At 43.3% G+C, this 13,859-nt stretch overlaps 1 protein-coding gene across 1 annotated transcript; it reads left to right on the forward strand.

The window, feature by feature from the left end:
- The first annotated feature begins 13 nt into the window (after window positions 1–13).
- LOC111535214 (maltase-glucoamylase, intestinal-like) lies at window positions 14–12,474 on the forward strand. Its single transcript, XM_026452486.1, has 13 exons — window positions 14–398; window positions 918–1,051; window positions 1,170–1,204; window positions 1,294–1,410; window positions 2,129–2,277; window positions 2,896–2,980; window positions 4,150–4,206; window positions 6,500–6,624; window positions 7,525–7,613; window positions 9,635–9,684; window positions 10,098–10,265; window positions 11,734–11,886; window positions 12,226–12,474. Exons 1-13 carry the CDS (start codon window positions 70–72, stop codon window positions 12,457–12,459), a joined length of 1,725 nt encoding a protein of 574 aa, XP_026308271.1. The 5' UTR covers window positions 14–69; the 3' UTR covers window positions 12,460–12,474.
- Window positions 12,475–13,859: the final 1,385 nt, after the last annotated feature.

Genomic DNA, 13,859 nt, shown 5'->3' on the forward strand with positions numbered 1-13,859 from the left:
GGAGTCTGTCACGTAGTATTCGACAGCTGTACCTTCTTCCTTACACCTCCGCTTTCTTCAGTGAACTTGATGTTGGAAACACTGCAGGTGCCATTGCAGCTCAGAGCTGGGGTTGCTGTGCTCGTGTCTCTGGGAAGATGGAGAGTGACACAGGCAGGACTCAAGTTTGTCTTAAGATCCAGTGTCCAATCCCTTGCGGAGAGGTCAGGGATAAACAGATTCGGGGTTGGATTTCACCTCACCCGTTCTTCCTCGTCAGATTTGGAGTCCAGGGACTGGGGCCTGAGCAGCAAGACCCTGTGCATGGAGAGTCAGCAGATCCTCCCAGACGGCTCCCCGGTGCAGCACTACAACGTGCACAACCTGTACGGGTGGTCCCAGACCAGACCCACATACGAGTGAGTCTCTGCCCTCTCCAGCTGTCACAACCCGGAGGGATTGCCAGGGACTGACACAGCCACCGTAGTTTTCTTTCATTCCCATTCCAAGGATTAAGAAGATTCTCATGACAACCGTGTAATGATTCTTATTAAGCAAATGCTCATTGACGTGGAGCCAGGCCCTCTGATTAAAAGGAGGAGGACAGATTTAAATAAGACATGGTCCCACCAGTGAAACACTTAATGATCCTGGTGGGAACGACACACATGGAGACACCATAATGGTCACACAGGGCAGCCGGCGGTGCAATAGCTTTAGTTACAGGAGGTGAAGGGAACACAGAGACTGGGCATCTCTCCCCTTTATTTCAAAAGTGAATCATATTTTGAGTGAGGCCCCATTGCAGCTCAGATTCCCATGTTCCCTCCAATCACGCAGCAAACATTGACTAGGCTCAAGGGCTCCGGAGCAGAAGCTCTCTGGCCTTTGCTCCCTTGGCCGTGCCCTCAGTTCACCTCCTGTTGCCCTCCAACCAGAGCCATGCAGGAGGTGACGGGACAGCGAGGGGTGGTCATCAGCCGCTCCACATTTCCGTCTTCTGGCCGCTGGGCAGGACATTGGCTGGGAGACAACACGGCCGCGTGGGATCAGCTGAAGAAATCTATCATTGGTGCGTGGCTCCTTCCCAGGGCCTGTGCTGGTAGGGCAGGGAGTTGGGATCCTTGGGGAATAGGTGAGGTTGCGGGTGGTGAGAGCCTGGTGTGACACAGCTGTGCTTCCCATTGCAGGCATGATGGAGTTCAGCCTCTTCGGCATATCCTATGTGAGTGTCCTTTGGATCCTAAGCACCAAGAAGGTGGGGACATCTTTCAGAAATCATCAGCAGGCTTGTTTTCTTTCCTCTTGTTTCAGACAGGAGCAGATATCTGTGGGTTCTTTCAAGATGCTGAATATGAGATGTGTGTTCGCTGGATGCAGCTGGGGGCCTTTTACCCCTTCTCCAGAAACCACAACACCATTGGGACCAGGGTAGGACAGTGGCTCCTACCTCCAGTGTTCTGTGTCACTACAAAGACAGTCTCCATTTCTGAGCTAAAATTAACGCAGTTTGTATTTCTTGGGATATCTTTTTAAAAATTATTGTTTTTTTTGGGGGGGGGGGGGGTGGGGACAGGTACTTACTCTTTGTCCAGGCTGGATCGTGCCGTGTCCCAACATGGCTGACTGCAGCCTCTGGGTCTAAAGCGATTGTCCCACCTCAGCCATCTAAGTAACTGGGACTACAGGCACATACCAACGTGCCCAGCTAATTTTTGCATTTTTTGTAGAGGTGGGATCTTGCCATATTTCCCAAGCTGGTCTCTGACTCCTGGGCTCAAGTGATCCACTCGACTCAGCCTCCAAAAGTGCTGGGATTACGTGCATGACCCAGTGTACCCTTAAACGTTGTTACGACCTGGTGTCTCCATGAACCATATCCCTCAGTGTTCTTCAGATTTTTTTTTTTTTCCAGTATTTTAGGCAAAATTGTACCAAAAAGAATGTCTTCCAGTGAGATTTTATCAGCTGTCCTAGGAGAGCTTCCATGACTCTTTCCAGTCTGTTTAGAGTATTCCCTGGGCCTCATGTATAGTTTTCTTTTGTTTAGCTGTGAGCGATCTTCAGCTGGAATAAGCTTTCAGTGACCTTCTTAAATCCCCTAGAACTTCCAGGGCGAGCTCTCAACACTGTTTTCTTTCTCCTTTAGAGACAAGACCCTGTGTCCTGGGATGCTGCTTTTGTGAATATTTCCAGAAATGTCCTGCAGACCAGATACACCCTGTTGCCATATCTGTATACCTTGATGTATAAGGCCCACACGGAGGGCGTCACTGTTGTGCGGCCTCTGCTTCATGAGTGAGTGTCCAGCAGGGATCCTGATGACTAATGGATGACTTATTGCATTCTATATAGCGGGAGTTGATATACACAATTCTTCCAAAATAAAGAAATGCTTGCCTTTTGACATGAACTCCTGAGGCACAGACCATACTTTATTACTCTCTTTGGCACAGTGTTATATGTACCATAGGTCATGAAAAAAGGCTATGTATAGAATGAACAAAATTGGAATCATGCAGTATACCATAGAATAGTTTCATTCTCATTTGGCTGTGCAAAGACCTATCTATCTTTTGTCAGTTTGGTTATATGGACCCATGTCACAGAAGAAGGATTTCAGCAAGAGATTTGAGGGAGGAGTGCCATCCTTACATTTAAAATGTGCCATGGTTAAGAAATGAGGTAATATTTTACAGGAGAGAACACATCTACATCCCAGCATTTCTGAAGTTTGGGGCATATTCCGTGGGGAGAGCAGAGGCTGGGTGCTCCTGATGAAGCCAGGCCTAGGCTAAGGCAAGGATGGCTCAGGGGCAGCTGAATTTCCGACTGGATCTGAACTTGAGGAGCTTCTTCAGAGTCTCGGGCTGGGCTCTGTTGGGCGCTGTTGGGCACCTTCATTTCCCTTTCCAGGTTTGTGTCAGACCAGGTGACGTGGGACATAGACAGTCAGTTCCTGCTGGGCCCTGCCTTCCTGGTCAGCCCCGTCCTGGAACACGTGAGTATGGAGGCCTCCCATGGGGGGAGGATCCCAGCTGTGAGGCTTGGGGAAAAGGACGAGGAGAAGAGGCCTGAGGTGGTGGGGGTCGTAAGACATGGTTTCTTATTCTCCCTGTGTCTCTTCCTCTCCTGAGCTGAAGTCCATCACTTAGGTATTGTGGGCCTCAGCTCCTTCGTCTTTAAAATGAGCCTAACAACTCTGCTTCATAGGATGATCAAGAAGAAAACACCTCATGGTACATTCAATGACACAGTCATTTCTTCGTTAACTAAAATAAGGAATAGAAGGTCAGATGGGGGCAGTATCGTAAAGAATTTATAAGAGTCCTCTAGCACTATTACAGCTCTTCAGGAGGATTACTTGGCAATGTGTGTACTTGTATTGCTGCTGGCTACCCCTTCCCTTCCTGTGCAGGAGCGCCTGCCAGCAGTAAAAGCCATTTCTTTACTTCTGTTGTTGATTAGGCTTCTGATTAAAATACCAGTTAATTGAACCTACCCCAAATCTTTTTTTTTTTTTTTTTTTTTTTTGAGACAGAGTCTCACTTTGTTGCCCAGGCTGGAGTGCAGTGGCGTGATCTTGGCTGATTGTAACTTCCGCCACCCGGGTTCTAGTGATTCTCTTGCCTTAGCCTCTCGAGTAGCTGGAACTACAGACATGTGCCACCATGCCTGGCTAATATATTTTTTTTGTATTATTAATAGAGATGGGGTTTCACTATGTTAGCCAGGGTGGTCTCGATATCCTGACCTCATGATCCGCCCTTCTTGACCTCCCACAGTGCTGGGATTACACGCGTGAGCCACTGCGCCTGGCTCCGAAATCTTATTGTACCCACAAAATTTTCTTCCACCCAAACACAACCTCACTTGTTTGTCTCTTGAAGAGGAAATGGGGTAAGTCTATGTCTATAAGCAAACAGTGATTTATTTCTTCCTGAAGTCCTGGATACCAAAGTGCTTTATGAAGCCACTTGTTTTGGGTAGAGAAATCTCCCGTTTAAAAAAGAAAACAGGAAGAAGGTTGCCCCAATTGCTAATGTCTCGAGACATGAGGCAGATGGGTCCAAAGCCATCACAATTATTTCACCTCTTTCCTAAGCAGTTTGATTTCTCTGTCCTGGAAAATGGTGCCCACTGCCTCACCTTGTTTGTATTTCATTTTAGAATGCCAGAAATGTCACTGCATATTTCCCTAGAGCCCGCTGGTACGATTACTACACGGTAAGTTTTTCTGAATGTTTATACAACATGGGAATATGCTAGAGAGAACAAAGGCTTTACATCTGATGGACCTTAGGTCAAATGCTGGCTCTGTAACCCACCTGCTGTGTGGTCTTAGAGAAGCCACTTTAACCCTTCTAATCTCAGTTTTCTCACCTCCAAGTGGGATAAGACCACTTCCCTCATAGAACTGTTGTGAAATAACACATAAAGCATCTCACTCAGGGTCTGATTTTTTGTGGGTGTTCTCTTTGTGTTAATTTTTAATACTTCCTTATATCACTGCTATTTACCATGTTGTGTAAAGGAACATGCTAGTCAACATTTGAGATTGTGTTGCAAACTATAGTTTTTGTTTTTAATGTTTGTATCTTTGCCTGCTATAAGTTTGTAAGTATAGAGGCCGTTTTGTCTCTTTTATTAAATATCTCCTTCCATAGCATAGATGCTCAAAGAAGGGTGATGCACATAATTACGTAAGGCACACAAGTGATTAGGCAATGTGCAAAACACACACAGAGGTGTGGGACCCAACCCTTGTGAGTCTAAGCAGTGCAAGTCCATTTAGAAATGAAGAAGCAATGAAGAGCTCCTTGCCGCATAGTTTCATTGCTAGTATGATTCCCAAAGACCCAACTGGGAAGCCAGGGTCTTCCAGGGCAGCTCTGCGGTGGTGGTCTCTTGCTGTGACCCTGACAAGTCAGATCCTGATTCTTGAGGAAGAATCAAAGGAGGTATTTCCTTTGTTTCTAACCAGGCCTCTACTTCTGATTTTCTGAGGAGAACATAGTTGAGGGCTGGCAATACAGCAAAGGGGTACAAGCAGGGAAACAAGAAGCAGAGCATGTGCTGGCCCCTTTCATCCAAGGGAATTGCAGTGAGATTAGGTGAAAACTGGAGAAGGTTGTACAATTTTGTTCCTTCTCTTATCAGTCCACTGGAGCCCAAGTCCTCGCCACTGCCCCAGGCTCCCCTTCCTGATCCTAGTCTGGATCTGCCCTCAGGGTGGTAACATGTTAAGGCTCTGTTGTGTGCTTCCCAGCCAGGCCTTCCCTAGGAAGGAGTGGCCAGCTTTCTTTAAGTGAGACTGGCCTTTGTCCTGAGTGTGCATGTTGAGTCTCCCATTCAGTAACAGAAGATATCTTTGATTGAAGAGGGAAAGACAAAAGAAATCATGGAGCAAACTGTTTAGAAAAAGATGAAATTGGGCCAGGTGCTGTGGCTTACACCTGTAATCCCATCACTTTGGGAGGCCGAGGTGAGCAGTTCACAAGGTCAGGAGATCGAGACCATCCTAGCTAAGAAGGTGAAACCCTGTCTTTACTAAAAATGCAAAAAAATAGCTGGTGTAGTGGAGATCGCCTGTAGTCCCAGCCACTCGGGAGGCTGAGGCAGGACAATCGTTTGAACCTGAGAGGCGGAGGTTGCAGTGAGCTGAGATTGTGCCACTGCACTCCAGCCTGGGTGATGGAACGAGCCTTTGTCTCAAGAAAAAGAAAAAAAAGAAAGAGATGAAATTTTTGATGTTTAATTAAGATGAAGATGAATCTCATAGTTAACATTAATGAAGAAGTGTCACCTTAATTAATCTTCCCAAGTTTGGGTACCTATTACTCGTTCTAGAGCACAGCCTGGCAAACTATGGCCTACAACAAAATCTGGTTGTTGGCCGATTTGCAAATAAAGTTTTATTGGAACAGAGCCATGCATATTTGTTTGCTTGTTCTCAACAATAACAGCTTCTTGCCTATAAAGTAGAAGCTCTCAAATGAGAGGATTTTGCCTACCAGGGGACATTTGGCAATGCCTGGAGATATTTTTGGTTGTCATAACAGGGTGGGGGTGAGGAGAGATGCTGTTGACATCTGAGGATTCGGCTGAATATCAAAAGGCACAGGATAGCCCCATCACCAGAGAATTGTCTGGCCCCAAATCTCAATAGTGCTGAGACTGAAAAGCCCTGCTCTAGTTGAGAACATGTAGGATGGAAGGATGGTCCCTTACGTTAGATTTCTGATTCAGGTGAGAGAGTAGCACCTCTTTCTGTCACACATCAGGCAGATGTAGTTTGTACGGTGGAAGCAAAGGCAGGAGACCCTAACAAGATATGATAGCAGCCTTGCGAGATTTCATGTAGCACTAGGTGAATGCAGAATGGAAAATGGCAGGTAAGTGGTGAAGGGTGATGAGCAGGCATAAGTTCAGAGGGGAGGATGAGATGTCTGGCAGGATGCATTGTTCAGGGAGGGGCCTGTTTTCTCCTTCGTCATCTCTTACCTTCTTCTGCCCACAGGGTGTGGATATGAACGCAAGAGGAGAGTGGAAGACCTTGCCAGCCCCTCTTGACCACATTAATCTTCATGTCCGTGGGGGCTACATCCTGCCCTGGCAAGAGCCTGCACTGAACACCCACTTAAGGTGAATGACAGGACTCAGGTTTTCCTGTACATGTCAGTTAGCTCAACAATGTGTAATGAAGTCCACCAAAATGTAAGCATCACGCTCAAGCCCACATGCAATATTATTCAGCACTTGTTTTTCTTTGTTTGCTTGTTTGTATGTTAATCTTTTTTCAGACTCTATACTCTGACTAATTTTTAATAACCCTTTGAAGTCTAAGGGAGTGAGATGATAGGTCTAAGAATGTCATTTTTAATCTCCCATCTGAGATGAAGTCAAAATAGGAACAGCCACAATTCACAACACCTTTGCAGAAGCTGCTGTTTTAGAACTCTGTCCAATGGATTTTGAAAGACTGTAGTTCATGTCCTTCCTTCAACCCTTTGAATTTCTTTTCTTTTTTTTTTCTTTTTGAGACGGAGGCTCGCTCTGTCGCCCAGGCTGGAGAGCAGTGGCAGGATCTCGGCTCGCTGCAAGCTCCGCCTCCCGGGTTCATGCCATTCTCCTCCTCAGCCTCCTGAGTAGCTGGTACTACAGGCGCCCTCCACTGAGCCCGGCTAATATTTTGTACTTTTAGTAGAGACGGGGTTTCACTGTGTTAGCCAGGATGGTCTTGATCTCCTGACCTCGTGATCCGCCCGCCTCGACCCCCCAAAGTGCTGGGATTACAGGCGTGAGCCACCGTGCCCGGCTGAATTTCTTTTCAAAACACGCTAACAGCCAGGTGATCAGCCTCCTTCGTTTGCCAGGACTGTTGGAATTTTAGTACCAGAAGTCTCCCCTCTCGGGGTGCTTCTCATTTCTGAGAACCATCTGCTGCTAGTATCTTTTCCAGTTTGAAATTTGATGGAAATATTATCAACTCAGTTGGCAAAATTCTCTGACTCCTGTCTGTCTCTTGAATCTTGTTCCCCACAGTCGAAAGAACCCTCTTGGTCTTATCATTGCCCTAGATGAGAACAAAGAAGCAAAAGGAGAACTTTTCTGGGATGATGGGGAAACGAAGGGTGAGCGCTGTTACGATCATGTTGCTGTTTCCAAACCCGCACCTGTGACTTATGGTCCTTCCCTCCTGCTAGTCATTGAGCTGTGGGAGAAATCTCAGCAGGCACAGCAGCAAGAGTCACTGAAGTATTTTGTTTCTGGTCGCACCATTCAGGGATAGTGGTAGATGAACTGCAAATGAACAGAAAGTACATTTGTACCTCTAATAATTCTCCCATTAGCCCGTGATATCTATAATAGGCTCTCATTTTATTGTCAGTAGGTGCTTAGATGAAAAGGTTTCAAGACTGTTCCCTAATTCAATGTTAATGTCTTCCTCCCAAAATTCTTATGAGCAAATGTTGGTGATATAAAAATCATGCCCCTGCCAGTGAGGCAGTGAGAATATACTGTTCCAGTGTGTACTCATCTAGCCATACGTTTTAGCCTATTGGTGGCTCCCATATACTAACAATTCTTGTGCTTGAAGTTTAGGAAATAGATTCCCTTGAAGCATATTCCTTGGAAGCACTTGGAAGGGAATCTTTGCAATGTTCCAGTAGGAAAGAGAAGGAAAAAACAATGGCTTGGCCTTGGAGATGCTTGTCCATCTAATCTAATATGTAGATTAAAATTTATTTATTTATTTAGTTGTAAAATATTTAGTTGGTAAATAAAGATTGAATATATTTAAGAGGGACAATGTGAGGATTTAATATATGTAGGCATAGTGTAGTGATTACCACAGCTATTTTAATGAACACATCCATCACCACCAGTGCTGCAGACTGGATCCCCAGAACTTATTCATCTACTAACAGAACGTTTGTACCCTTGACCATCATCTCCCCATTTTCCATGGCCGCAGTCTCTAAGAACAACTGTTGTAGGCTCTGCTTCTAAGAGATGGACTTTTTTAGATTCCACATATAAGTGAGACCATGCAGTATTTGACTTTCTGTCTCTGGCTTATTTCACTTCGTATAATGTCCTCCAGAGTCATTCATGCTGTTGCAAATGGCAGAATGTTCTACTTTTTATGTCTGAAAAATATTTTACTGTTATATGTCCCAGAATATGTTTATCTATTCATCCACCGATAGACACTTAGGCTGTTTTCTTATCTTGGCTACTGTGAGGAAAGAAATTAAAAACTTAAATGTAAGGGCTAAAATTGTAAAGCTCCTAGAAGAAAACATCGAAAAAACCTCCTTGACGTAGTCTTGGCAGTGACTCTTTGGATATGATACCAAAAGCAAAGGCAAAATGCCAAAAAGGTAACAAGCATGACTACATCAAATAAAAGGCTCCTGCACAGCAAAAGAAACAATCAACAATGTGAAAAGGCAAACTACAGAATGGATAAAAATCTTTGCAAACCATATATCTCAGAAGAGATTAGTATAAAAAATATGGAACTCATGCAACTGCAAAAGATCCAGTGACCCAATTACAAACTGGGTGAAGGATCTGAACAGTTGTTTTTCCAAGGAAGACATACAAGTGGCTAACTGGTATGTGAAAAGATGCTCAACATCAGGAAATGACAGAAATTGCAAATCAAAAATCACAGTGAGATATCCCCTCACACCTGTTAGCATGGAAATCATAAAAACGGTAAGACATAAGTGCTGGCGAGGGTGTGGAGAAAATGGAATTTTTTAGACTGTTGGTGGGAATGTAAATTATTGCAGCTATTATGCAAAATAGTATGGAGGTTCCTCAGAAAATTAAAAACAGATCTTCCCTGCAATCCCATGAAATCCCGCTTCTGGGTGTATATCCAGAGTACATGAAACCAGTATCTTTAAGAGATACACTCACTCCTCCCATATTCATTACAGCATTATTTGCAACTGCCAAGGTATGGAAACATTCTAAGTGTACACTGATGAATGAATACAATGGAATATTATTTATCCATAAGGAAACGGAAATACTGCCATTTGTGACATCAGGATGTAACTGAAAAGAGTGGGGGTGTGAAATCTGTTTTTCTGTGGTGGGCAAGCCAGAATCTGACTTGACTTTCTCTCACTTGCAGATACTGTGGCAAATAAAGTGTATCTTTTATGTGAGTTTTCTGTCACTCAAGTGAGTAACATATTTTTCTGAATCTTAGGTGTGGGCTTTGGACTGACCATTAGCACATCTGTGCTTGTTTATATTGTGTATGTGTGATTATATTTGTAACTTTATATGCATTATTAGCTATGAGTGAGCACATTTCTCTTTATGATTTCATCAGAGTTTTCAAAAGAAGGCATTAATATAGCAAATAGCATTTGTAAATACAGTTTTAAAATATCTGTGTGTTTTTATGATTGTTTAAAATTAGAGGATTATCAAAATAATTTTGCATTTCTTGAGCACACACTAGTAGAGAAAGCAGAGAGGCATTCAGGGCAGTGGGGGGTATCCGGTCTGGAATGGAATATTTGAGTGACTTGAGAATCTGTGTAGTACAGACATACCTTTATGCATAATTGGACTTAATTGTTTTGCAGAACCGCTTGGAGGTGAATATTTCGCAATCAACCTACAAGGACCCCAGTAATTTAGCATTTAATGAGATTAAAATTTTTGGGATGGAGGAACCTGGTAATGTTACAGTGAAACACAATGGTGTCCCAAGTCAGACTTCTCCTACAGTCACTTACGATTCTAACCTGAAGGTAAAACCCCATTTTGTTGAGATGGTGTATTGAGAATTCTGCGTAGTATCATGGTGTTCGTTTTTGCCAAGGGTGCATGGGTTCTTGAAGGAACAGAGCAACCATGAGGCCTGTTTTGGGGAAGTTAGAGGACTGGGAATAAAATGAGGTGGCAAGAGCTAGAATGAGTTGGGTGTTTCCCTTCTTATTCCCTTCTCTGCCTCTCAATGTTCTCTCTCTAACTGATTTCACTTCCTTTTCCCTCAAATAGAATTATAATTACAATGAGGCACAAGAAGAGCAAAGTTAGGAAAGTGGGGAACAGCCTTACATTATTAGACTGTGACAATTATATGACTGGAATAGCATAGATAAGATTCAGTTTTGAAAATGAGGAGGGTTTGCATAGGCAACTTGTGGTCAGATTTTGGAGGGTCTTCGGTACCAACTTGATTTAATTCTCAAAGGGCCTCACGCTGATCCTTAAATGAAGGCTGTGCTACTGTGTGTGAGCATTGCTGGGAGTGGGAGTGGGTTTTGAGGACTAGTAGAACAGGGAAGTACAAGATGGTTTAGACTGGGAGGAGACTGGGAGAAGGATGATAAATTTAAAATGGAATTTTATTATTCCAGACAAGTGAGAACTTGGGAAGTGCTGTTTAAAGAAATGTCAAAGATAAGAAAAGTATATAGAAAATATTAAATATTTGAATGAATGGTAATCAAGGAAGGTTTCAAAATGGGAGTCTTTGGGGTTACAGAAACGAAGAGGCTGGGCTGTTAAAATGCAAAGAAATATATGATTTTTTTCAGCCTCTCAATTTTGCTGTTGCTAAAATTGAAACCCAAAGAAATGAAACAGAATACCCGACTTACCCTGATGTGATTATTATGCATTGTATGCCTGAATCAACATATTTCATATAACCCATAAATATGTATACCTACCATATACCCATTAAAATTAAAAATTAAAGAAAGAAATCATTTGTTCAGCGTTCTATGGAAATGTGGACATGATAACCAGATCATATGATTCTTAATGCTGTGTTCTTTCTACCACTCCACGCCAGTGTGGGATACTGGTTTGGGGACTGGAGAGCAAGGGGATCAGCTGACTTTGGGTGACACCGTGTGTCATGCTAAAGAGGAAGTGCAGAAGAGAGCCCGCGTGACAAGACACAGAGGGCTAAGAGGAGTCAGGGCAGAAAAGAATAAGGGGTGATCATGACGGGTTTTATTTGACCGAGTTGTTTTCTTTATTCTATGTACAAGATTCTGCTAGAGAGGAGATATTTGCCCTGTTGCTGCTAATTAGATGCCCCAATATGCAGTTCTCTCTTATAAACTAAAGTCATATGTTGGTTGGATGGTTGAATGTCTGGTCAAATTTCTATTTTCTTTCCTAAAAAAAAAAAAAAAAAGCCTCAGATCTTGCAAGGCCTGTCTCCTAAAGATGAATTTCCTTGTGATTTCTGCATTCCTACAGGTTGCGATTATCACAGACATCAATCTTCTCCTGGGAGAAGCATACGCAGTGGAGTGGAGCATAAAGATAAGGGATGATGAAAAAATAGACTGTTACCCTGATGAGAATGGCGCTTCTGCAGAAAACTGTGCTGCCCGTGGCTGTATCTGGGAGGTAACTATGCTGCTGGGGTTCACGTGCATGGAAATCTCCACACCTAATGTATAGTTTCTTAAGCATAGCAGTGGTACTTACATAACTACTTAAAATTCATAGAAAGGACCCCTCCTAAGGGACATGATCTGGATGTGATGAGTAGGTGGGGACATGTGTGAAAGTTTTTAAAATGAATATTTTGCTTGGAGACCAGGAATTTAAATTTATGTTATTGCCAAGTGATCAGTGATGGGCTGGTTTTATTGTGGTAGAAAATGATGTTTCTAGCCCCGTTTAGGTTAGAGAACTTTAAGACCACATGCTGTGCTGATCTATGACTTTACCCTTACTTTTCAGGCATCCAGTTCTTCTGGAGTCCCTTTTTGCTATTTTGTCAACGATCTATACTCTGTCAATAATGTTCAATATAATTCACATGGGGCCACAGCTGACATCTCCTTAAAGTCTTCCGTTTATGCCAGTGCCTTCCCCTCCACACCCGTGAGCCCCCTTCGCCTGGATGTCACTTACCATAAGAATGAAATGCTGCAGTTCAAGGTAAGCACAGTACATGTATCAGGTAGTGATTAGACCCTTTTCAGTTCCATTACCTTTTGTTGGTCCAGCCACAGAACCGTAAAATAAATTAATCTTGCTACAATAGACTAGATCATTATCCAGAGAGCAGTGAGAAATCATTGAGGGAACAATGAGACCTGCCCTGATTTTCATTTGGAGAAGATTACTGTGGCTGCTGTTAGGAAGAAGGTTGGGAGAGCAAGAGTGTATACAGAGAGACAAGTTGGGAGGCTGCCAGTTAAGCAGGTCAGGTGAGGGCTTAGGCTTGGACTAGACACTGGAACGAAGGTGGAGAAGAGTGCACCTGTTTGAGATTCAGGAAGTTGGGTTACCAGGTCTGGTGCTCAATTGAAAGCAGGCGACAATGGAGAGGGAAGCATCAAGAGTGATGACTGTGTTGGTATCTTGCATCTTAATATGGATGGTGCTGACATGAACTGGAATAGGAATACTGAAAAGGTTTGTGCTTGATCAACGTAAGATGATATGTTCAGTTTGGGATACTGAATTTGAGATATCTCTAAAGTAGCCACCAATGTGCAGTGATTTCATTTCTTTCCAGGATTTAATTGCATTTAAGGACTAGGGATGGACTAGATATTATGTCTGTTTTTCTATTAAATTAAGCTTCTCAAGGACAGGAATGTGCCCTTTCCTCTTTATGCTTCTGAAGTCTAATACAGAGCCTGGCAGATAGTTAGCACTGTAATGTTATTGACACAGTTAGTGAAAGTGATCAGGACATTGTCACATTGCCTGAAAGGTTCTTTATAATCTGACATCAACCTGAATTCAGAGTTTTTGTACCTCCTCTAATGCAGGGATGATGCTGTAGTATGTTTGTACATCATGGCACTAGCATGTTGTAGGCACCTAATGGGTTTGAAATGAATGAACCTCCTTGGAGGTTTAGCCTTAACCATTGCCTACTCTACCTCTTGACGATACAGTAGCTCTTTCCAAAATATTTGCCTCCTTCTGAGCCACTTGAATTCTCTCTGCCTTTGCAGTTGTTATTCTTCAGCAGAATGACTTGATCTCCTTCCTTTGTTTGGTTAATGCCTACCAAGCTTTTAATACTCTAGACTGTATTTCTCCCGTGACACCATCTCAGTCTCCCAGAAACAGTGTTAGGCATTTCCTTCCCTAGAATCTCACAGCACTTCTACATAGCTGTCCCTTAGCACACATCCCCCAGTGTTGTGAGCTGCTCTATTTCACTTCTCATTCGCATGTGAATTTTGTAAAACCGTAACACTTCCTTATTCAGCTCACATCCCTAGTGTCTTGTGCAGTGTCAGGCAGGGATGTAGTAGATACTCATGAGTCAGTTTAGATACCACCTTCAGCAAGGAGATTCTGATAATTTTAATCAAATAGATTTCATTTTGGGGAGACAGGTTTTTTTTTCA

The sequence above is a fragment of the Piliocolobus tephrosceles genome, unplaced genomic scaffold (genome assembly GCF_002776525.5).
Source record: "Piliocolobus tephrosceles isolate RC106 unplaced genomic scaffold, ASM277652v3 unscaffolded_36288, whole genome shotgun sequence".
Taxonomy (NCBI): Eukaryota; Metazoa; Chordata; class Mammalia; order Primates; family Cercopithecidae; genus Piliocolobus; species Piliocolobus tephrosceles.